The sequence below is a fragment of the Nematolebias whitei genome, chromosome 21 (assembly GCF_014905685.2).
Source record: "Nematolebias whitei isolate Nwh7 chromosome 21, NemWhi1, whole genome shotgun sequence".
NCBI lineage: Eukaryota > Metazoa > Chordata > Actinopteri > Cyprinodontiformes > Rivulidae > Nematolebias > Nematolebias whitei.
In genome coordinates, this window is record NC_056518.1 from 27073483 (window position 1) to 27096899 (window position 23417).

General features: G+C 37.8%; 1 protein-coding gene across 1 annotated transcript in view; it reads right to left on the reverse strand.

Annotated features, from left to right (window-relative positions):
- nrxn3a (neurexin 3a) overlaps nucleotides 1-23417 on the reverse strand; it is a 151822-nt gene that overhangs the window by 116509 nt on the left and 11896 nt on the right. The window contains exons 2-4 of the mRNA XM_037694706.1: nucleotides 22027-22047; nucleotides 20664-20690; nucleotides 17945-17956 (exon numbers count right to left, since the gene is read on the reverse strand). Coding sequence (XP_037550634.1) covers nucleotides 17945-17956; nucleotides 20664-20690; nucleotides 22027-22047 — 60 coding nt within the window. The remainder of the gene's footprint in view (nucleotides 1-17944; nucleotides 17957-20663; nucleotides 20691-22026; nucleotides 22048-23417) is intronic.

The window sequence follows — 23417 nt, forward strand, 5'->3', positions numbered from 1 at the left end:
CCAACGACCTCCATATCCTCTCCAACTACAGTAGCCCCTCGTTTATCATGGGGGATCCGTACCCTGAAGACCCGCAATAAGTGAAAAACTGCTAAGTAGGAATAGTAGTACAAGTAGTAAGTAGTAGTTTCTTTTATTATTTATATGGATATATATTAAGGTGTTTTAAACCCTTCCCACACTCTTGCAATATTCTAAACAATGTTTCTCAACTCTAAACGCTCTAAAAGAGCACAGAATATCATGAAAAATAAGTAAATAAAAGCCATAATATTGAGAATAAAGTCCTAGTATTACGAGAATAAAGTTGAATAAAGTCTTAATATTACGAGAATAAAGTCATATGAGGCTTCATTTTGCAGCTCGTTAATTTTTTTTCTCGAGTCGGATCCAGGACACGACCTGTCAATCAATCCAGTAGGCGTGTCAGCAAATGACTAATCCGAAGCTAAATTCATTCAACCTTTATTTTAACAGGTTAATGCTCCTTACCTGCAGAGCTGCACTGCAGCCCATCATGATACTGATAATAATCTGATGCTGATGTGCTGACTGATTAATTATCTCATTTGTAAAACCAATACCAAAGTATCACTTAAGACGCTCAACAATCTTCATTTTATCACAGTTACATTTCAGTAAACCTGCTTTATCGTGTCAGAATTTGGATATTACGATTCGTTTAGCTTCAGATTGGTCATTTGCTGACACGCCTCTGGACTGATTGACAGGTCGCGTTGTGGATCCAACTCGTGGAAAAAAAATAAACGAGAGCTGCAAAAAAAAAAAAAAAGTCTTATATGACTTTATTCTCATAATATTAAGACTTTATTCAACTTTATTCTCGTAATTTCATGGCTTTAAATTTTTTTTCTTAGCGTGGCCCTAAAGCTCCGTTATTGCTGACAAAAGCAATAAAAACATTTTTCTATGAAAATGTTTTGTTAAAGCCAGAACCTGCAAACGCCAAAGAAACAAAGACAATGTAGAGGATTATGGGTTTTTTTTTTAAGTGAAAACAGAAACAGAGTCCTGTTCTATACTTTGAACTCTTCAGTTGAAACCGCATTTATCTATAAAAGATTTGCATAAATGCATAAAACTGCAGTGCATCTGAGCAGTTTGCAATACTTTGCAACCAAATGGGCTAAAAGTCCTCCACTTTGGAGGACATGGATATTCTGATCTGAACTAACTCTGCAATAACCACTGGGAAAAAAATAAGCCGTCAAAGCTTTTGTGGCTTCAAAGCCAGCTGATGAGCATTCTGCATTGAAAATAATGGACTTTTCTTATCTGGGCATATAAATGTTAAAAAGCTTAGTGGGCCCAGTGTGATGCCCTCAGGTATGTAAAAAAAGCAATCTTATTTTCTCATAACTGTTCAAATGTTTTCCACTCAACTCCCTTTGAGGGACTTTGCATTAATTTTAAAGGCTGAAGGGGATGTTTTGTAAGATGAATTATGCTGATGGGAATTACGTAAAATGGAGTAATCTGGGAGCACCATCAGTCGGTGATAGGCAGTCACCTCTCCGTGATGTGGTGTGTATATCCGCTTAGCCTTCCACACGATCTGATAGCTCGGATGCTTTAATTTGCCGAGCTGCAACGTTGAGGTCACCTTCAGCGCTGAAACACTGTTTCTTTGAGTTTTGTCTTCATCTCACAATCCTCACAGAGATAATTTCTCTCTGGGGTCAAAACGTTTCTGAGCGCAGCCAGTCAGAGCTGCAGAATATCAAAGAGCAGGGTCTTTCTCGCCAAAGACCTTTTTCTGTCAAAACTTTTAAACTGCTGCAGTCATGGTCAGACCCATTTCACACTGGATCATTGCCACAATGTAAAGAAATTGATGAGAACCCAGATAATCTCTGCAGGGTCTTTAGGTGTATGCTGAGAATCCAGTGAGCTCCTCTTTACTGAGGACTGCGTAGTTAGGCTTTGATGGTTTTGAGCACACAATCTGCATGCCGTTTGAACGTTGGAGTGGTTTATCGTTGTATATGTGGGGATATATTTTCAGAAGTGAAATTCACAAATTCATTGAACATAAGAGTGAAATATTTTAAACCTTTATTTCTTGTAATTTTGAGGATTATGGCTTACAGATAATGAAAAACTTCATTGTCTCAGAAAATTTGACTTATGAAGAGGGTCAATAATAGAAATGTATGGTGTCACACCCATCCATTATCTTTACCCGCTTCTTCCATTTCAGGTCATGGGGGTCACTGTTGCCCATTTCTATACATCACTATGCGAGGCAGGGGACACCCTGGACAGATCTCTAGTCCATCACAGGGACACAAACAAAGGAGACAAACAACCGTTCACTCTCTCGTTCACACCTAGGGACAATTTAGAGCCACCAATCAGCCTAACATGCATGTTTATGGTCTGTGAGAGGAAACCCACCCATGCACAGAGAGAACATGCAAACTCCACCCAGAAAGGCTCCTGGCCGTGATTCGATCCGGCGACCTTCTCGCTGAGAGGCAACAGCTCGACCCGCTGAGCCACACTGCCACCGGTGTCAAACCCTGATCAGCTGATTAACTCAACATGAGCTACACGTCTCATTCCTCAAGTCCAGTCACTCCTGCACCAGAGACATCAGAAGCATCTTACCTGCTGAAGAGACAAAGAACTAGACAGTTGATCAGTGGACCAATGACCTCTTTCAGATGAAAGTACATTTTCATGTCATTTGGAAATCAAAGTTCCAGAGTCTGGAGGAAGAGTGGAGAGGTCCAGAATCCACGTTGCTTCAAGTCCAGAGTAAAGTTTCCACAGTCAGTGATGGTTTGGGTCCATGTCCTCTGCTGGTGTTGGTCCACCGGGTTTCTGAAGTCCACAGTCAACAATGCATCTACCAGGACATTTTAGAGCTCTTCACGCTTCCTTCTGCTGACAAGCTTTATAGAGATGCTGATTTCATTTTCCAGCAGAACTTGGCACCAGCCCACACCGACAAAAGTACCAAAAGCTGGCTGTGGAATATTCAGGACAAAAACTCTAAACCAGTTTCTTTCCTGGGACCATCAGAACCTTGAATTCAGACGTGTGTGAATGCTAAGGGTGAACAAAGTAAATACATCCTTTTAAAATCCTTACTATTTTTCACTATAGTATTTTTGTTTTAGTGTTTGAGTTTTTATTTATTTATTTAATTATATGCACCAGGCGGCGAAGCCCTGCAGTCTCATTGTATACCTGATGCGCAATGACAGCAAAGAGTCTTTTCTGATTTTCTGAGATGCTGAATTTTTATTTTTTTTATTTTATGTAAGCCATAATCATAAAAATTACAAGAAATAAAGGCTTGAAGTACTTCACTCTGTGTGTAATTAATCTATGTAATATACAAGTTTCACATTCTGAAATCACTGACAACAAAAAAATAACTCACGATTTGTTTTTTAGATGCGCCTGTATTTAAAATGAGCAGCGTCATGATTGCCCTAGACAATAAAGAGTTTCCAAATTTGCCATCTGTCAACCTTCTAAAAGGCTGTAGGCCATGAAGAGTGTGATGTGTCATCATCCAGGGAAAAAGAGGCCTCAATAAATATAAAAGGTATCAAACACAAAAATATTCAACGCACATGCTGGTGCACTGTGAGAGAATCAAAGTGCCTTTTCACTAAAACAAGAAGGAATCAACTTTTACCGAGAGCCGTCACTAAAAGTTTCTTTATCAGACTGGAATATTTTACATTATTAACCCAGAGATGATTGAATTCAAAGATGTCTGCTAAAACAAGTGTAGCGCTGATGACAAATACAAAAAGGTTTCTGCAGCTCAATTTGGCACAAATCAAACTAGTGCTGCAAATTTCCACAGTTCTTTTTGTGCAGATTCAGAGATCCCCTCAAAAGCCTTTGCAAAGAGATCCGTTCAGATTTAAATCAGCGTTAGGTTCACTGTATTTGCCATTTATTCATATATAACATTTTAACCACCTGGAAAACTAAAGAACCTCTGCCACACTGAAAGTTCTAATAAAGAAAATAAAGATTTACAGGAATAAAAAGTAAACAAACGCAGAACATGTTGCTGTGAATAAAATCTACAGCTGTCAAATGCTTGATGTAAAAAAAAAAAAAAAGCACGGAAACAAGACGGTGGTGAGACTCGTGTTTCTAAAACTGCTGACTTTCCAACCAGCTGAGATCTCTTAAAGCCTTCATGTCAATTCACAAGCAGTTAAAGGAAAATAGCGTATTTTTCAGACTATAAGGTGCATTAAGCGAAACAAAACAGATAAGTCGAACTTTATTCAACTCATTCACAATAACCACATAAAATCTGTTCGAGGTCAGTAAGCACAACCAGAATTAATACACAACGCTCACTGGTGATTTTTGAGAAAATTTAAATTATTTTAAGTCCATCTTATAGTCCGAAAAATATGGTAATAAGTTTAATTTGTGGGTTTTGAAAATACAATTTGAAGAAAAGCTTTGAAACTGTTCAGTTTTTCCTGAATTGGTTGCATTATTTTAGATTAACATATCAAGGTTAAAGTAAAACCTAAGAGGGTCAGCAAACAGTTGATATTCAGGTAAACAATTTTAACTGAATAATAAAGTTGTTTCCAGTGACTCATTTAATAAAATGTCACGTATAATTAAAGTTTCTTAAAAGTCTATAGAGCTTTGATGTAGTTCATCAATACGTAGAAACGAACGCTCACATGGTGAATCCATGAATGCTAACAACAATATGAAAATAAAGACTTTATAGGATTTAACCAAACAAAACTCAATCAGAACTCAGTGGACTTCAAAGCTTTAATAGAAACTATTGACCAATTTTCTGCTAAATAATTTTATTGTTAGAGTATGATTGATTTGATGAGATGAAACATTCATTTAAGCCATGATAACAATAACTAGTCTTTTTTGGTGATAAATCTGGACAAGACATGGGTATCAAAGTAGAAAATAAAGTTAAACACAGACTATTATTAACACTTTTCTTGCATTTTAAAGCACCAAATATTGCCAGTTTTTTTTTTTTTCATTTACGTAGTTTAGTTTTAATTCTGTTAGAATTTTTTATGCTTGATTTTTTTTTTCTGTTAGATTTCTGTGCAGAAGTACATAATACAGCTTGGTCATTCATCCTGAGCCTGGTTCTGCTGGCCGTTTCTTCATGTTGAAAGGGAGTTTTTCCTTTCCACTGTCACCTTTGTGCTTGCTCAGGATCGGAAACTGTGACGATGTGAAGATTCAACGTGTCTGCTGGCTTCCATCCTTGGATAACTTTTACTAATTGGCTTTTGTATGTACCGGTATGTTTTTGTACAGAGCCCTGAGAAAACTACAGTTGTGACTTGGTGCTACATAAATAAAATGAATTGAATTGGCATAATGTACTCAATATGTTCCTGTAACAATGTAATATATACCAGCTTAGTATCAGGTAAATATTGAGTATATATATTTTAAGTATAGGGTAATAAGCCAATTCAAAATACAAAAGCCTGACCCCTAATTGTACCATGTAAGTACAGTACATATTATGTGGGAAACAAAAATTACCATAATGTCAAGAATGCCTGCTCCAAATAGGACCGGGTTTCACTCATTTTCCAAAATTTCATTACACTCCCCCCCCCCCCCCAGTTTAACTTTTGATAGCGTTGCATTACATTAACAGAATTAAACTGAGAGTTCATAGTTCTTAACCGAGCCACAAGTTTTGTTTTTTTGTTTGTTTTTGTATTAGTTTTTCCAAAGCTGTTAGAGCAAATCCAACATTGTGATGGAAATGAAAGAATAACAGGCAAATAGCAATAAGGGTGCTTCGGTGCTTATTTATTGGCACCATAAATAAAAGAGGTAAATGCAAATGAGCAACGAAAGATGTACGTAAGAAGAAAAATGAAAAGCAGAGACAGAACAGTGTTGGAAAAGATAAATGATGAGATCTAAATGACCTGTCATCCTCCATAATTTGGGAAAAAAAAAAAAAAGTGAGGAAAATTATAAAATATGTACTTAAGCAGTGCTGCCTGGAGCGCAGTGGCTGACAAAACTGTGAACGTTAACGTTCCATAATCAAAAGAAATGGAGGAATGGCAGGAGGGGCAGAAAACAAGAAATCACTGGTTTAATGTGCTGCCTGCAAACACTCGACCACAAAAACTACCAACGCTGTTCTTTATTTATCCACAGTCACTGTGCAAGATGTTGGGAACACCCTGGACAGATCTCCAGTCCATCACAGGGACACAGAGACAAACCATTCTCTCTCACTCACACCTAGGGACAATTTAGAGCCACCAATCAGTCTAACATGTATGTTTTTGGTGTGTGGGAGGAAACTGGAGTACCCGGAGAAAACCCACACATGCACAGACAGAATATGCAAACTTCACCCAGAAAGGTCCCTAGCTGGGATTCGATCCAACAACCTTTCTGCTGACAGGGGCCAGCTCTACCACCATGCTGCCCCGGCATTCTTTATACATTGTAATATTACACGCGGCTGAAGGAAAAGGTGGAGTAATACTGGTTTGCTCATACACCGTATGCCTGTGTGTGCATGTGCGTGTCTGTGTTTATTTGTCTGCACCGTTAGCAAATTATGTCATAAATAATTTAATTAAACTTTTAGAAAACAATCAATGCTTGTAGATCCACAACTGGTAAAATTTTGGAGCCAAGGGATTTTAAGTTGGCTGCCACAGCCATTTAAAACCAGTGGTGGAGAAAGGACTCAAACACTACTTAAGTAAAAGTACAGTGAGACAAAAATCTACTCTAGTAAAAGTACCACATTAACATTTTTACTTAAGTAAATAAGCACTTACTTTAAGTAATTTTAAAAGCATTACAAGTAAAAGTACTTGCTGAATTAAGTACCTAATGCAATGGTCTACAATATCATTAAGTGTACCTACCGTATGTATATTTTCTGTAATACATTAATAGTGTTGAGTCATTTTAATGAACAATGCTGCAGATAATACATGTTTTTATTGTGTTTACTCTGTGACACACTTGGACTTGTGATTCTGTGAATTTCAGGGATGACATGCAGAGTTAAATGCCATTAAGCAAAATAAGAAAGAGGAATGATTATACCTTTAAAAGTTTTTATTTAACACAAAGCAAAACCAATGTGTCAGTTTAACTGCAGTAAACACATTTAAGTAAAAGTTGTCTGACAGAAAAAAGGAGCATCAGACCTAACAAAGGAACAGACTCTGATCATTTCAACTCCAGTTTGTCATCAACTCTAGTTAAAATACTATCTAGTCGACCTTGTAATGGGTCAACAGTGAACAATGTTTTAACTTCCTGACACCATTTTCAAAACTTGGACCAGAGGGTCGAGCCACTTGGAGACATTTGTCTCCTAACATCATGAACTGACACGTTTTAATATTGCAGCAAGAATTTCTTGTTCAAGTTCAGAAGAAGTTGCTTTTCAAAGTTTTTTGAGTCCAGTCTGGTACTTTTGCGAGAAAATCTGTCCTGCTGTACTGAATAGTCTTTACGATAGTCTTTACGATAGTCTTTCAATAAGGCCATGGGTGGCTTGTATCTTCTGGCTGACTCTCCATGGTGGAATCCATTTTGGGTGTGTTAGTGGTGCTGTGGGTGCACCCAGCTCAATGACGCATATACTAGACTATACGTCATTGGTCCAGCTCTTCTTGAAGGTGGATCTAACGTTACCTGACCACTTTACAGTGATGCAATGGACCAACTCCCCTCTAGTCCTTGGTTACTTTCAAACTAACAAATTTAAATAAAAAAACGCAACGAGAATGTAACTTGTAACGCAACACATTAACAAAATGTAGTGTAGTAGAAAGTACATTTAATGTAAAATGTAGTGGAGTAAAAGTCCAAAGTACCCACGATTAACTCCACTTAAGTACAGATGCATGAAAAATGTACTTAAGTACTTGCGAAGTACTTGTACTTCGTTAAATCCCACCACTGTTTAAAACTTGCTATAACAGCAAGCTACCCAAAATGACAGATGAGGTCAAGTTTCTGTGGTTGTAGCTGAGAGTCATCCTCAACACAACAAACAAAAACTGTCATGTCGGGCAGCAGATGATATGCAGTCTTTTACATGAGGCCTTTAAATATTTTACAAATTTATGGCTTTGTGTTAACGAGACAAATAACAGTTGAATGCTATTCCTTACAGCTCAGCTCTTTAGAAGAAAATATCTCAGTACTTTAACAATCACATCAACCACAACTGAAAAATCTAGCCACCAATCCTGAATGAGAGAACAGAGGAGGGTTTTTCTTTTTGTATCGTTTTGTTTTTTCCCCCAAACGCACATAAAACACACAGCACCCCTGGCAGAAATCAATAGGAGGAGGAAAAAATTCACCTCCATTTAATTAAGATAACCAACACACTTTTCTTCTTAATCTCCATCCTTCCTCCATCCTCCTCTCCCTCCTCCTTTGCTGCTGCCTGTGTCAGCCCCCTCAGGGGAGGGTGAAGGGAGAGAGAAATGTTGTCACTAAGAATCTGGATTTAATCGTTTCCCTAGATCGCAGCCATGTCGTTCATCGTCCCCCCCCAACCACCTGAAGCAAGTTCTCACTCCCGCTACCCCCTCTTTCAAATGTCACCCGGGAGTGCTCTGCAGCCGAAACGTGTTCGCTTCGGGCACTTTGACTGCTGGGGCCGAACGGGTTAAAATCTACTTTGTGCTTCTGTACAACAATCTGCTCAGGTGGAATTTGGAGAAAACAACCACAGATTGCAGCTAAAGAAAACTAGAGAGGTCATCATCCAATCGAAGGCTCGGGAGTTCAATCCCAATTCCCTGCAGCATGCCAAGGTGTCCTTGGGCAAGACACTGAACACCCCAATGCCCGCCGATAGGCTTATCAGTGTCTGAGTGAGATATAAAAGTGCTGTATATAGTGTACATAAATATACAACAGAAAAAAACATATGTGAATGGGTGAATAAGAAGTGTTGAAAAGTGCTTTGCAGAACCTGGAGGTTAAAAAAAGTGCTGTGTGTGTGGATCCTTGAATAAAAAGGATCTAATCTAAACATGTTTACACTAAACCCTGTGCTGTTGCCTGTTCTCAAGACAGAACTGGTAACTTTAGATATCAGATACGATAAAAACCTGTCATCTTTTTAGCGAACACTGCTTTAACGTTCCTGCATGCATTAAAAAAATGACAAAATCTACATTAGAATGAGAAGTTCGAACAGAATGCAAATTGTTCAAGATGTCTTAGTGCCAAATTATATCATGAATACAACTCAGCTACTACCTCACACACAATTTAGATCAATATCTGTAAAACTGAGTTATAATCATTGGCTGCTGTTGGATAATTAAGGGGACTTCCCTGAGTTGAGGTGAATCCAAAAATGGGGTGCAACTGTGCATTCCTCAGAGCTTTGCTTTTCTCTCCTGCAGTCTGATTTGACTGAAAGATTAAATGAAATTCACGTTTGGTTAAATAAGTGAACAAGATGCTGACCAAAACTCAGACTCAAAGGTTAAAAAAAGGAAAATTGATCAACAAAAAGCTGATGAAGCAGCTAAAATACAAGAAAAATTAAACTCTGGAGGACTCGAGAGAATCAAATATTAATGGCTTGAGAGCGTAACGTGGGCAAGGATGTGACAACAATGAATTTAAAGAAACGCTAATCAGAGACAAAGATTAACACCTGGGGAAAAACAGGATCAGGTGAGAGTGGGCGGGGCAGGAGCAGAGGGCAAATGGGAGAAAACACTGTGGGAAGCTTAAACACAAGCAAAACAAAGAAGAATCTTGAAAAACTAATAAACACGAAAGATACAGATCTGGACAGAAATTAGTTCACAGCACTCTACTAGATCTCTACAAAGCTAATTGAACAAATCATTCTAAAGAGACTAATCAGTGCTTTATCACATTCATACACTGATGGGACACATCGGAGGCAATGAGGGGTTCAGTGTCTTGCCCAAGGACACTTGACTGCTGGTGGATTCGAACCCCCAAGTCTTGCATTGGAGTACAACTGCTCTAACCACTCAGCCACAGCCGCCTCCATATAGAGATATATGCCGATGATATATAGTTAACATAACTCATGATGGCTGCGACAGCATACAAAATGGGTATAACTTGGTCAGTTTTGCAAATCCTGAGTTAAAATTTAGTGAGGAAGTTGCTGAAATTCATTGCAACATATATTTTGAGAGTTAACAGCTAAATATTTTAAACTTTGGCATGGGGCAGCTGTGGTTGAGTGGTTAGAGCAGTCGTCCCCCAATGCAAGAGTTGAGGGTTCGAATCCACCAGCAGTCACATGCCCAAGTGTCTCAGGGCAAGGCACTGAACCCCTCGTTGCCTCCGATGTGTGTCCCATCAGTGTATGAATGTGATAAAGCACTGATTAATCTCTTTAGAATTATTTGTTCAATTAGCTTTGTATAGATCTAGTAGAGTGCTGTGTGAATGGGTAAATGAGGACACAGATTGTAGTGTAAAGAGCTTTGAGTATCTCGATAAGATAGAAAGGTGCTATATACAGTAAGTACAGTCCATTTACCATGTAAAGCAATGGGTTTTAAGGTTTCCTTTAAGGAAAGTACCGTATTTTCTGGCGGACACATCGCTCCGCCCTATTTGTCTAATTAAGTGGAAAAATCCATAAATATGTCGCTTCGCCATATACATCACAACCATTATGCGTCACGCTGACACGTCACATTTGTTACGAGTCACCGCTGACAATCCAGAAATGTGGACCAAACCCGGAAATGTGGACCAGTGTTGTGCAAAAAAAGCAATGGGATGCCAAATGGCAGCCGTGGGAGCGTGCATGGGATTGATTGTTACAAGGAGCGAGCAGAATGAAGGTGGGGAGGCTACGTCAAGCCAATTGTATCATTAAAAGCTGGTGAAGATTCTCCGTCATCCCGGACATTGTAAATTCAAAAAAGTTCAAGAAAAAAAAAGTACAGTTTAAAGTATAATGAACAAAGTCCAGGGTTTTTTTTTTGTCTTGAACTTTTTTTGCATTTGTCATTATAGCCACATTTGCCTATTACATGATACAACATTATGCCATACTGCTACTACTACTCTGCTGCTTTCAAGTGGCTGAAAATGGTATTGCTCAATTTATTTATTTATTTTTTTGTCAGAATGAATGAAAACGGTCATATCTTAGCCAAAAATTGGTTTATAAATATGGGGAAAAAATGCATAAATAAGTCACTCCGGCCTATAAGTCGCAGGGCATGCAAATTATGCAAAAAAGTGCGACTTATAGGCCGGAAAATACGGTATCATTTTTGGGAACAAATCAAAATATATGTTCTTTCAAGAGAAGGAGCTACAGCAGCCCAACATATTCATTTGCAGAGAACAATAAAGTGGAAAAAGTGTGAGCTTTTATTTCCCATCCAAAGAACGTCATCCTGAAAAGTACAGTTTGCAAAACTTTCAGACATCTTTGTCATGTAGCCAGCACCAGCATCATTATATTGCAAAATTATAGTAGTAAATAGTATTATAGTATTGCCAGCTATTTCATATATGGTCATGAACATGAGTTGGGATAATTTAAAAAATATTCTCAGTTTTAAACAGCCTATGCACATACCATTACCAACGCTTTATCGACTGGAAACAGTGCAGTGGTTTAATGTGCAGACTTCTTACCCAGTCAGATGAGAAATAAAGTTGCGTATTTATTGCCCGTCGCTAAAGGCAAGATGTGATAATGTTGTTGCCAGTGTCTGTGTGAATCTCATGAACCAGTGGATGGATTTTAATGAAACTTTCAGAAAGCAGTCGATGGATGTACAGCTCTACAACTGGTTATATATTTTGTGATTCATCCCAAATAAAGAAAGCTACTACAACTATCCAAAATTAGCCAACACAACAATGAAAACAACTCAATCAATTTGACAGATATTGAGCTAAATTTCATTTTGTAGAAGTAAAGTCATTTCCATGACATATTTTCAGCATCAACACATCTTGAACAATGCCACAACAATGGATTATGGGGCATCTTTTCAATGGGTTGAGCCCAGACCATCTAAACTGATTCCTATTGATGCAGAGGAGTGGTGACTTTACTCTGAGCTCCCCCCCAGAATACATACAATCTCACCACATCTCTAAGGTTGAGCCAAGCCACTCAATGAAGGAAGCTCATTATGGGTCTTTTGGTGAAAAAACACAACCCATGGCCACAAGTGAGGGCTGGAAAATAGACATCCAACCATCCATCCACCTGCTTTTTCCATTTTGGGTTGCAGGGATCAATGGTGCCCATATCAGTGCAAGAGGTGGGGTATACCCTGGACAGGTTATAAGTCCATCTCAGGGCCACATGACAAACGAGAAACAGCAATTCACATTTTCACTAACACCAAACAAAAGAAAGTAAACATACCAGTGAATTGAGAGCTTTTCACTTTGACTCAACTCTTTCTTCACCACGACCAACCAAAGTAATGCCTTCATTCCTGAAGAAGAGGCCGTCGATCCATTTCCAGCTCCATCCTACCACCCATCCATTACCTTAATCCGCTTTTTCCGTTTCGGGTTGCAAAGATCAATGGTGCCCATATCAGTGCAAGAGGTGGGGTATACCCTGGACAGGTTGTAAGTCCATCTCAGGGTCACATGACAAACGAGACAAACAGCCATTCACATTTTCACTAACATTAAACAAAAGAAAGTAGACAGACCAGTGAATTGAGAGCTTTTCACTTGGATTCAACTCTTTCTTCACTACGACCAACCAAAGTAATGCCTTCCTTCCTGAAGAAGAGGCTATTGATCCGTTTCCAGCTCCATCCTACCATCCATCCATTCATCCATTACCTTAACCCGCTTTTTCCGTTTCCGGTTGCAAAGATCAATGGTGCCCATATCAGTGCAAGAGGTGGGGTACACCCTGGACAGGTTGCAAGTCCATCTCAGGGTCACATAGAGACAAACGAGACAAACCATTCACACTCCGACACCAAACAAACAGTCAGATAAGTGAATTGAGAGCTTTGACTCAATTCTTTTGACACCACGACCAACTAAAGCAATGCCATCATTCCTGAAGATGAGGCTGTCGATTCATTTCCAGGTCCATCCAACCATCACCAGTGAACAAGACACCCTGATACTTCAATTCCACTTGAGGCACCTGTGGTGCTTCTTGTTTCATTATTTTCAATCATGTTAAGTTAAAATACTATATATTCTACAACATTAAAGCAGAATGGTGACATCTAACACCAACTGGATTCCAGCAATTACTCTGCCTCTGAGTCAATGTGGAAAAAGTCTAGTCTGTAGAGATTTCACCTTTCCTTTCCACACTGACCCATGTCCTCTTGGGTAATTTTTAAAATGAGTGTAATAAACCAAATCTTTTTTTTGTTTGTTTCGTGAACATGTGCTGGTTCAGAGTTCCTGCCTCAGTCAGGCCATGACCTTTCAATCGCCCAAAGGACCGCGCCATCGATCAGCTGCAGCACAAACTGTTGACATTTCATTTTATACTCAACTAAATAAATATATATATATATATATATATAGTGCTGTGCCTGCATGTTGCTGTGTGTCTTTGTGTTCATAAAACTCATGGGGACCATTTAGAATGGAAAAAGAGCATAAACGCTGACATACATACACTTTAAGGCATCTTTTAAAACTTTTGATCAAAGACGCGATTTATGCTATTTACTTTGGCATCAAATATAAGACTGAAGTCATGTCCTGGTTAAAGTTCATCAGTGGAAACTTAACACTTCCAGAGAATTAAAACCTGCATTAGCAGCAAAAGGTGACAAAAACTTTATGACCTTTTGGATTTGTACAATCTGGATGTAACGAAAAGAACATTTACATTTTTTTCCTTTTTTTTTTTTTGTCCCCGATCGTGAAGCCAAATGGAGGAATTGTAAATACTCTGTCCATCTGTTCGTGTTGTGAACGTGAAAACTTGAATAAGTGAAGTACTGACTTCCACTTTGGTGTGTGGCTGTATACTGTAGCTTACTACATATACTGTATCGCCAGTCAAAAAAACTAGATTACCCAGAAGCCAACAGGGCTTCTAGCCACTGCTTTCTGCTGAAATGGAAGGAAAGTTTTGATCCGATCCTCAAAAGTTCGGTTTTTATTCATAGTGACTTCGGCGCTCAGTGGATGCAGAGAGCCATATGGAACAGACTGGGAATTGGATCAGGACTACTTCCAGCCTCAGTCAATCTGAGTGCTGCTCGCCAGCCCATGAGGCCTCTCGAGCAGGGCGACGTCTTCTCCGGACCACACTGGGACTTTTTTCATCCAGATCCCTCTGGGTTATTTGGTCTCGATCTGACCCTGTGTGTGGTTTTGTGCCGACTATCCAAATGTCCAGCTCTCTCTAAAAGCGTCTGGTGCTCTACTGCTGCAGAGAATCCCACTGCTGCCCATCAGAACCGGACCAAAGCCACTTACAATTACGTATAGGTTTAAGAGTTAAGAGCATTGCAAGAGTGAAGGGTTTTATAAATGCTTAATATATATATATATAAATACTAAAATAAATGTAGTTTTCCCACTTTGTGGTTTTTCACTTATTGCGAACGTAACCCCCGCGATAAATGAGGGACTATTGTATTTAGAACGTAACCACTGAAAAAACATCTACTTATGGCGTTAACCTTATTCAGGATGGCCACCACTGCCATGTAGTCACAGTAAACACAATAAGTAGTCGGCTACTTTTATAGAAACTGAGCTAAAATTTGTTGAAGTAGCCGAGTGTCATCCTCTAAACTTACCGAGCTCTAAAAAAAATCTCACAATATTGCATGAGATCACACATGAAGTCTTTTACAAGGGATGATACAAACTACTCCGTTTCTTTTCATCGTAAGATGATTTTAGCTTAAATGTCTGGCATAAAAGATGGAGGACAATTTGCTCGTCTGTTAATATTGTTTCCCCTGGAGCTAGCAGGGGAAACAATCAGCAGAAGCCAAGACAACTTTTTCTGAGAAACAGCTCTAGTTTAATTTAAACCAGACCTGCTCTTCCTCCCAGTGACCTCCTCCACCTTCTCCCGTCTGGCACTGCTCCTCGGCGAGTCCAGCGTCTGGCTCGCTCACCAGTACTCAGCCAAGCGCAGAAATCCCAACTGTCCAAGCACCCCCCTGTCCCAGTCCGCTCAGGAGCATGGTCACCAGAGTCAGCACTTTACTAATCTGACGTTTTTAAATAATCCGTTTCTGATTCTGAATTTGGCTTTTTGGATGACAAACCCAAGTGAAGCATCGTTTTATTTTTAAGGATACTTTCGACCTTGGACAGTTATCAGAGCAACAAGCTGCATTTCATATCAGATAGATGAGAGGAGCATGCAGAGATGAGAAACAGGGCAAAATAATGTTAACCATTACACACAGCAACAAGGGAAAGGACAGGTGGTGAGGGAGGAGGGAATCACCAGGAGCTCACGCCCCTCGTCTGGTGAGCTCACTCAGCTGGAGCCAATCAGCTTCACAGGAGGAACAAACAAACAAAACAAAAACGAAGATCTCAATCTGCCAACACCTAACTGAGAATATTGATATTTCATAATACGTTGGAAAAAGTACAAGACTTAAAAAAAAAAATTAAAAAAAAAAGTTAAATTTCTAAAAAATGTGGTTTAAAGTTGAGATTTCAGTAATTACAATCAGCAAACAGCTCATTGTGTATTTTAAACTTAAAATATGTGATTTATTTTCTGTACACTTATTTTACTTGGAGGGTTTGTTGATGAGCTTTAAGTTTCCAGCTGGTGTAATAAATCTAAACTACTTAAAATGTAGAAGTTAAATATTAAAAATGAGTCATCTTTAGAGCTTTGAGCTCATTGACAAAATCCAGATGGTTTTGTGTTTTTTTATTATTTGATTGACATTAAGTTGGGAAAGATGAAGCTAACAATATTAAAACGTGTGGATTACATGTGGGTCAAGACAGGTCTATAAGTTCAAATATTCTTGTTTTCTTGGTTATAAACAATTTTGAAAAATGCTCCAATAAAAAGGAAGTACTGCCCAAAACAGTGCAGAGAGATGGAGGTGATAATGTGCATCACTGCATGAGGTCAAACCAGGCTCCTTACTGAAATCACCTTTTTCAAAAACCAAATGTTACTTTTTAATGTTATTGTAGATGCAACATTCATTTCTAAATATCTTGTGTTTTTGACGATATTATATATTTTTTAATTTGACAGTTGTTTAATAGTTTCAGTTCCGTCTTGCATGCTTTCCCCTCGTTTCAGACTTGAACAAAAACTGGAACAAAAAAAAACATTAACTAAAGAAAATGTAAATAATGAAAATAGTTGGCAACCTGAAAATTACAAGGCTTTAAACAGCTCATAAACATATAAAGAAATAAAACGTTTTAAATAAAGGCTTCTCTCGTTCGGTTTGATAATGATTAAGCTGAAAAGTTGCATCATTACTTCCCGTCTCTCTTTAAAAAAATAAAAAAGAATCCCTCGTGTCTTTACTACAGGTCAGCAGTTCCACCTTACAACTTCTGTGATGTTCTCCCTGAGCCTGTTACTCATTTCTTCTGGATGTTTCCTCATTCTAAAGTGTTTTGGGGACATTTTTTGTAAAATACAAGCAAGCTTTCAGTTGTACTGGGAACATGTCCCGTTTAGGTTTAAACATTGTAGCAAAATGAATCGGAAGGTTTTCTTAATCTATTAATCATTAAAGCTAAATTTCACAAACAAATGAAAATTTTTGAAGAGAAAACCTGATTTCTCCAGTTTTTTGATCGAGTTTAAACAATATTTGATTACAATTAGACCATCAACTAATCAAAAAGCAAAAACAACAATATGGACTTGTTCCCAGCTTGGGATCGTGGACGATCTGTTGTGTTAGTTTATTTTTATTTTTTATTTTTTTTTACACGAGACTCCTTGGCACATGTTTTGTACAATTGTTTTCTTCCTGTAAGAATAATACAACTGTCATTTTCATTTTATTATTTTGCTTAATTTATGCTCCCCCTGGCCATTCTTCGTTTATTGCCATGTTCAGTTGTGTTGTTATACTTTGATACAAATAAAGATTTGTTGGAAAAAATATATCATTTTAACTGTTAACAGTACAGTTTGTGTTGAAAATAACTTAGGGACTTAAAAACTACTACTATTATAAATCAATAAAAAAACAGCAAAATTTAAATTAAAAAAGTCCCACCTTACAGCCCGGCATTCCCACAGATGACCTTTGACCTCTGGACTGTTAAATGAGCAGGCTGCATAACATTTAGCAGAGAGCAGAACATTTAGGAGGGTTGCAGGGCAGTCATTCATAGATTCACGCCAAACGTGAAGATGTTGGGTTTTTTTGGGGGGTTTTTTTGTTGTTTTTTTGGCTCGTCAGGCAACAAACTCGTTAGATGAACAGAAAACCTGGAACTATTTTCTTTAGTGCTGATAATTTACCGTTCTGGTGTCTGTGGTTCGATCTGGAAGTGTTTAGTGGAAAATTGTGACCAGCGGAGCACAAGTTGTGTTCAACCAACGGGAAGTAGAACATCTGAGCGTTCCTCATACAGTAAACCCATGAACTCAGTTTAAAGTAGACTGGTTTACAGAAAGAGTCTGGAGAGGGTTGTTCTGAAAACTGATCCACTGTGCCACGTTCGTGTGCACACTCCAAGCCTTTTAACAAAATCACAACACACACACATATAAAGCAACTCTTTCTTTTCTCCCCCTTTCATTTTGTGCTGTTGGCTTAATTACCCGCTTAATACAAGCACCCTCAGAGAAAAAGCGTTCCAGAGGAGACGGTGAACACAGACGAGTAAACACATTAAAACTTCAAACATGTTCCACTCAAACACTCACAGAGCAAGCGTCGCTTTTCATACAGGCCGAAAAGGAAAGATTTCGAAAAAGCTGTACCTTTGCTTTTAGCTAGAAGAGCAGGAGGAGGCGGCACAGAGGAGTCCACCGCCGAGAGAGCGCAGACGGGGAGGAAGAGGAGGAGGAAGAGTCAGTTCATGATCCAGCAGACATCAAACATCACATCACCAGGGTTAGTCAGTGAACGCAGCACTGTTCATGCACCTCTAAAAGCATGCAGACGTGGAGGAATCGGAGAGCAGCAGTTACAGAAATGGATGTTCAGAGGTTAAACTGCTTCAAACTGGAGCGACACGTGCACTTTATCTGGTCTTCGATCAAACAACGTGTTTGTCTTTGAGTTCTTTAAATTATCTTTAACTTCAGATCATCTCCTGAAGGCCAACAGTTAAAGGGTGATTGAGTTTTTCTTTAGTGTTGACGCTTATTTAGCATTTACACAATTGTGATCCTGTTAATATTTATTATTATTCCGACTTTGTATATTCCGTAGGTTTTTCGGCATCTTTCTCGTTCCACAATTTTTGTGCTATTTCAACAATTCATATCAAAGTATTTTTGGTATTGATGCAACTTTAGCTTCATGAAATATTTAGCCTTTTCTGCTATTTTTTTTTTCTCATGGACTCCTTCAAATCCTTAGATCCATTTACAAACTTCTACTGCTCCTTTCACATGTTGTTCTGGTTCAGCTTTTTTCAGCTTCCTTGTGCATTTTTTTTTTTAATCAGCTACTTTCAGCTACTTTCAGCTGTGTTTTCAGCTGTTTTGTGCTCCTTTCAGATTCATGCCAACTACAACATTTGTGCGCTTCTTCTAACTTCTTTTTGCTAATTTCAACTTGTTCTGCTCCATTCAGCCTATTTCTGTAAGCTTCAGCTATTTCAGCTACTATTTAGCTGTTTTATGCTAATTTTAACGTTTTCAGCTAATTACACATTTTTTGCACTCATTTAACCTTTTTTCAAGCTTAAATCAGCTAAAATCTGTTCTCTGCTAGCTTCTGATAATTTAAGCTTATTTGTGCTGTTTTAGCTACTATTAAACTGTTTTTGTTTTTTGTTTTTTTTTACAAATTTCTACTTTTTTAAGATATCTTCCACTTTTTTGCGTTCATTTTTGCTTCTTTAAGCCTAATTAGGCACAATTGTGCTCTCTCCACTTTTTTCTGGTAATGTAAGCTTTTTTTTTTGCCGTTTCAGCTAAATTTCAGATATTTCTTGCTAATTTCAGCCTTTTTTTTTGCCAATTACTAATTTTTGTGCTCACTTCTGCTTATTTAATCCAAATTCAGCAAATATGTTTTCTTTCTGCTTTCTTCTTCCAACTTAGGCTTGTTCTTCCATTTCAGCTACATTTCAACAGGTTTTTAGCTAATTTTGGCTGTTTATCAGCAACTTCTTCGGCAACATTCACACTGCGTTTTCGCAGGAAATGCAGTTTCTGTAGTTCCATTTCGTTTTTACTGCAAACTTTTACTTAATACTTATTTTTCAAGATTCCGATTTTATCATTAAACAATGGGTTGTTCCATGTCTAACTAAATTTTAATTTGTTAGTTTCCGCTCTTGATGGAGAAGTGAAGGTCAGACAGGAGATTTTGAGGATATTCCCAATATGTCAACCAATTTAAGACAAGCAATAAAAAAAATTGAAATGTAAATGTATTTGCACAAATGCATTTAGTGTTTAGCTTGCTTTTTTAATTGAAGAAAATGTAATTTTTAAAAGACTTATTTGATTTCATTTGAAATTTTCATTCAGAATGACTTGTCATTTTGAGAAAATCATCTTATTATAACAACCATTAAGAAGATACATCGGCAGTCCACAGATTTTTTTAACTTTCCTCCTTTTAATATCAATACACTGCAACCAAAACTGAGAAAATATTTAGACATTTTAGTCATAATTGCTGTATCAATGTTAAAAGTCCAAAAATTTAATAATTTTATCATTTAAATGCAATGGTTCCCAACCCTGTTCCTTGAGGAACACCATCCTGCATGTTTTTGTCGTTTCCCTGCTTTGACACACCTGATTTAAATGAATAGGTCATTAACAGGTTTCTGCAGAACATGAAGTAATTAAATCACCGAATCAGGTGTGTTGGAGCAGAGAAACAACTACAACAGGACGGTGTTCCTCAAGGACCATGATTGGGAACCACTCATTTAATGGATGCAAATGAACAGATCATAAAACACGTGTCACATAAAAAATGGGTATGATTAAAATGAATAAAAATAGTAGTATGTGTAAAATGTTATATTTAAATTTCTACCAAGGAGCTGAGTTTCTATTACATGAAATTTAATTTGGTTTGGATTTGGTTAATTTTCTCTTTGCAATATATTATAAAAAATCAATAAAGGGAAAAAAAAACCTAATAAGTTTTGCTCTATTTTGTATCCGTGTCATAGTGGTGATGCTATATATTTGACAAAAACAAATAAATAAAAACCCAATCTGTATCTGAGAGCTTGTATGTCACGATGAACCAAATATGAAAAATTCCAGTAGCTTCTGTAACTGATGAACTCTAATAATCCTCTCCAACACACACATTCTCTCTCCAGCAGAAGATTAAAAGCAGTGGGCTCATGGACACAGAATAAATCCATTCTTGTGGTTGCGTGTTCTTCATGGAGAACCGAAAAGCATCACATTGTTTGACCAGAAAATTCACACCAGAACATGCATCTTCACACTGGAGTCACACCCAGAGCAGAAGAGAAAAGGTAAAAAAGGGGCGTACCTTGTTCTGCCATCATATGTGCAAAACCTTGAGAAGGAAAGAGAAGGGAAAGATGGGAAAGGGAACACTTAGTTTCAATACTCTGCAGTATTGTGATGAAACATGCTTTTCTCGAGAGGGAAAGCATGACATCTGAACACAAACATTCGCAAAGCTTCCCGTGTTCGAGCAGGAGGCTTTCTAAATCAAATCCACACGTTTCACCGGAGAATTTCAAAGCAGGACTCTCACTGACCTGCAGCTTTTACTTGCCACAGATGCAGGTTTTAGGTTCTTTGGGAGCAAAAGCAAGTTTTGAACAACAGTCATCAACTTTGCTCTGGAAATTACTTAACGGTCAGAAAACTGCTTAAAAACACATCAATCTAAGGCTTTTACAGAAATCATGTGTCCAGTATACTATGGTCTACTTCTAAATGCACCAAATATGTTTACTTTATACCAGTGGTTCCCAACCGTGGTCCCTGAGGAACACCATCCTGCATGTTTTACTTGTTTCCCTGCTTTGACACACCTGATTTGAACAAATGGGTGCTTAGCAGGTGATGGCAGAACTTTAACAAAATCACTTAATCAGGTGTGTTGGAGCAGGGAAACAAATAAAACGTGCAGGATGGTGTTCCTCAAGGACCATGGTTGGGAACCACTGCTTTATACAACTACTCGGTTTGCAGATGAATATGTGCCATTTGGAAAAAAATCGGTTTTATTTTGATTTTAAATGTGATCTAGAAAATAGAGAATTAAGATTTTATAGGCTTCAAGATGACAGAAGCGCAGGTCGATTCTTTGGATTCAAATGGTGACCGAGTTACAGAATCTTTAATGCATTTTTTCAAGTTTTGGGTTAATAAAATTTAATCAAAATGTCAACAAAAAATAACTTTTGCCTGACTATTTTAAGAAGCGGATGGTTGATTTGAAATTAACTCTGCACAGTAGATTTTTGGTTTGATAAGAAAATAAAGATATTTAGCGTCTGACTTTAGGGATTTATTCAGAATAACAGAAAAATGCAACTGAATGTCGAAGGAAATATCTCAAAATAAAGTAACTTCAAAGGACTGTTTGATTTTGCACTTTTGTAGAACTGTTGAAAATGTTTAAGGACAAATGTTAAAAAAAAAAAAAAGCCTCAAGACTTTGGAAGATCCTGTGGTTTTGTCTAAAAACGTGCGAGTAAATTATTCTAATACCAATATTTATTTATTTTTTAATCTTGGAGGACATTTCTGATTAAATCAATGTAGACTGTGCATGAATCTTTAAACACAAGCAGTCTAATATCCTCACAGAGTTTTAACTGTCTGAAAATCTGCCACTGCACAATAATCACCGTTTTAAAGGTCTCATTTAAACTCACCTGGCATTTTCTTGCCGACTTCTGCAGTGAAAAGAGAGGAAACAAGCAAACAAAGCAGCATTAGAAACACACGTGTTACTTGCATGTTGACTGTCATGCAACTAATTTAAATTGTTTTTGTCCATACAAATGGGTGGCAGTTGGCACACTCATTTGCATGTGTCACAATCCAGAAAGATTTTACAATGAGGAGTTTAAGGTACAAAACCAGCATCTACTTCAACATTTCTTGAAGTTTTCTTTCGATCTTCCTCTGGTGAACACATTAATTCACTTGCCACAGCTGTTCGATCATAAAGACACATGAAATAAACAGAAAAGAGACTGAACTGAATTTATTGTTACCATTAGACCACATGTTGAATTAAAGGGTCCATGCTGGGGGTTTTAGTAACTGAAATGCTGCAAACAGTTTTATTCAATCATCTGATGCCAAATTTCAAACAATTATTTGGAAATAAATATATACATATATTCATTCTGAGCTTTGGGGACAGATTTGGATTTGGAGGTTTTGATCCGAGTGTGGCACTAGATGTAGATTCAAAGACAACAGGAGTCATCTCTAAATGGTTTTATTGATGAAGAAACCAATTAAAATATGGTAAAGTAATTTTGAGAACAGTGAAAAAAACTGTTAAACATTAAGTGGAGCAACCTTTCTTCAATAAATGACATAGAAAACATCTTCAGGCTGCCACATGTGAGACAATTTAGAGAAAAATAAAACAATTAAAAAGCCACAAATGATAAAAATACAAAGACAGAAGCAAACAAAACACAAACTTTGAATATTCCATTTTATTGGAAATCTTATTGTGACCTTATTAGAGCTTCTTTTTTTTAAGGATACTCAGACTTGGCAGTTGTACATCATCAATCTTTAGGGAAGTTGATTGATGATTTTCTTTTAAGTGATCACACCTGAGAATCTGTGGTTAAGATGAAAACATTTTAAGATGTATGTTCCCCAAACAGTCACTTAGGACTGGATATTTAAAAAGCATTTTAAAAAGGCTGGATCCCAAGGATGTAAAGGTGACCAGATGTTCACCAGTTTGTAAAAAAAAACTGAAGTGGAACATCTGCATCTCCTATTGCTTATCTGTGGTTGGGCTGTGGAGGCAACAGGTCCAGGAAAAAAAACCACCCTCTCTCCAGTTCCTCCTTGGGACCCCAAGGTATTCTCAGTTTCTAATGGGACATGGCCAGAAATTCTCCAAAGGGAGGCAACCAGCAGGCATCCAAATCAGAAGAACCTCCTCAACTGACTTATTTCTATGGGGAGGAGCAGCGACTCCACTCTGAGCTACCCCTGGATAATAGACCTCCTCTTCCCATCTCTAGGGCTGAGCCAGCCTGTGAAGGAAAATAATTTCAGCCATTTCTAT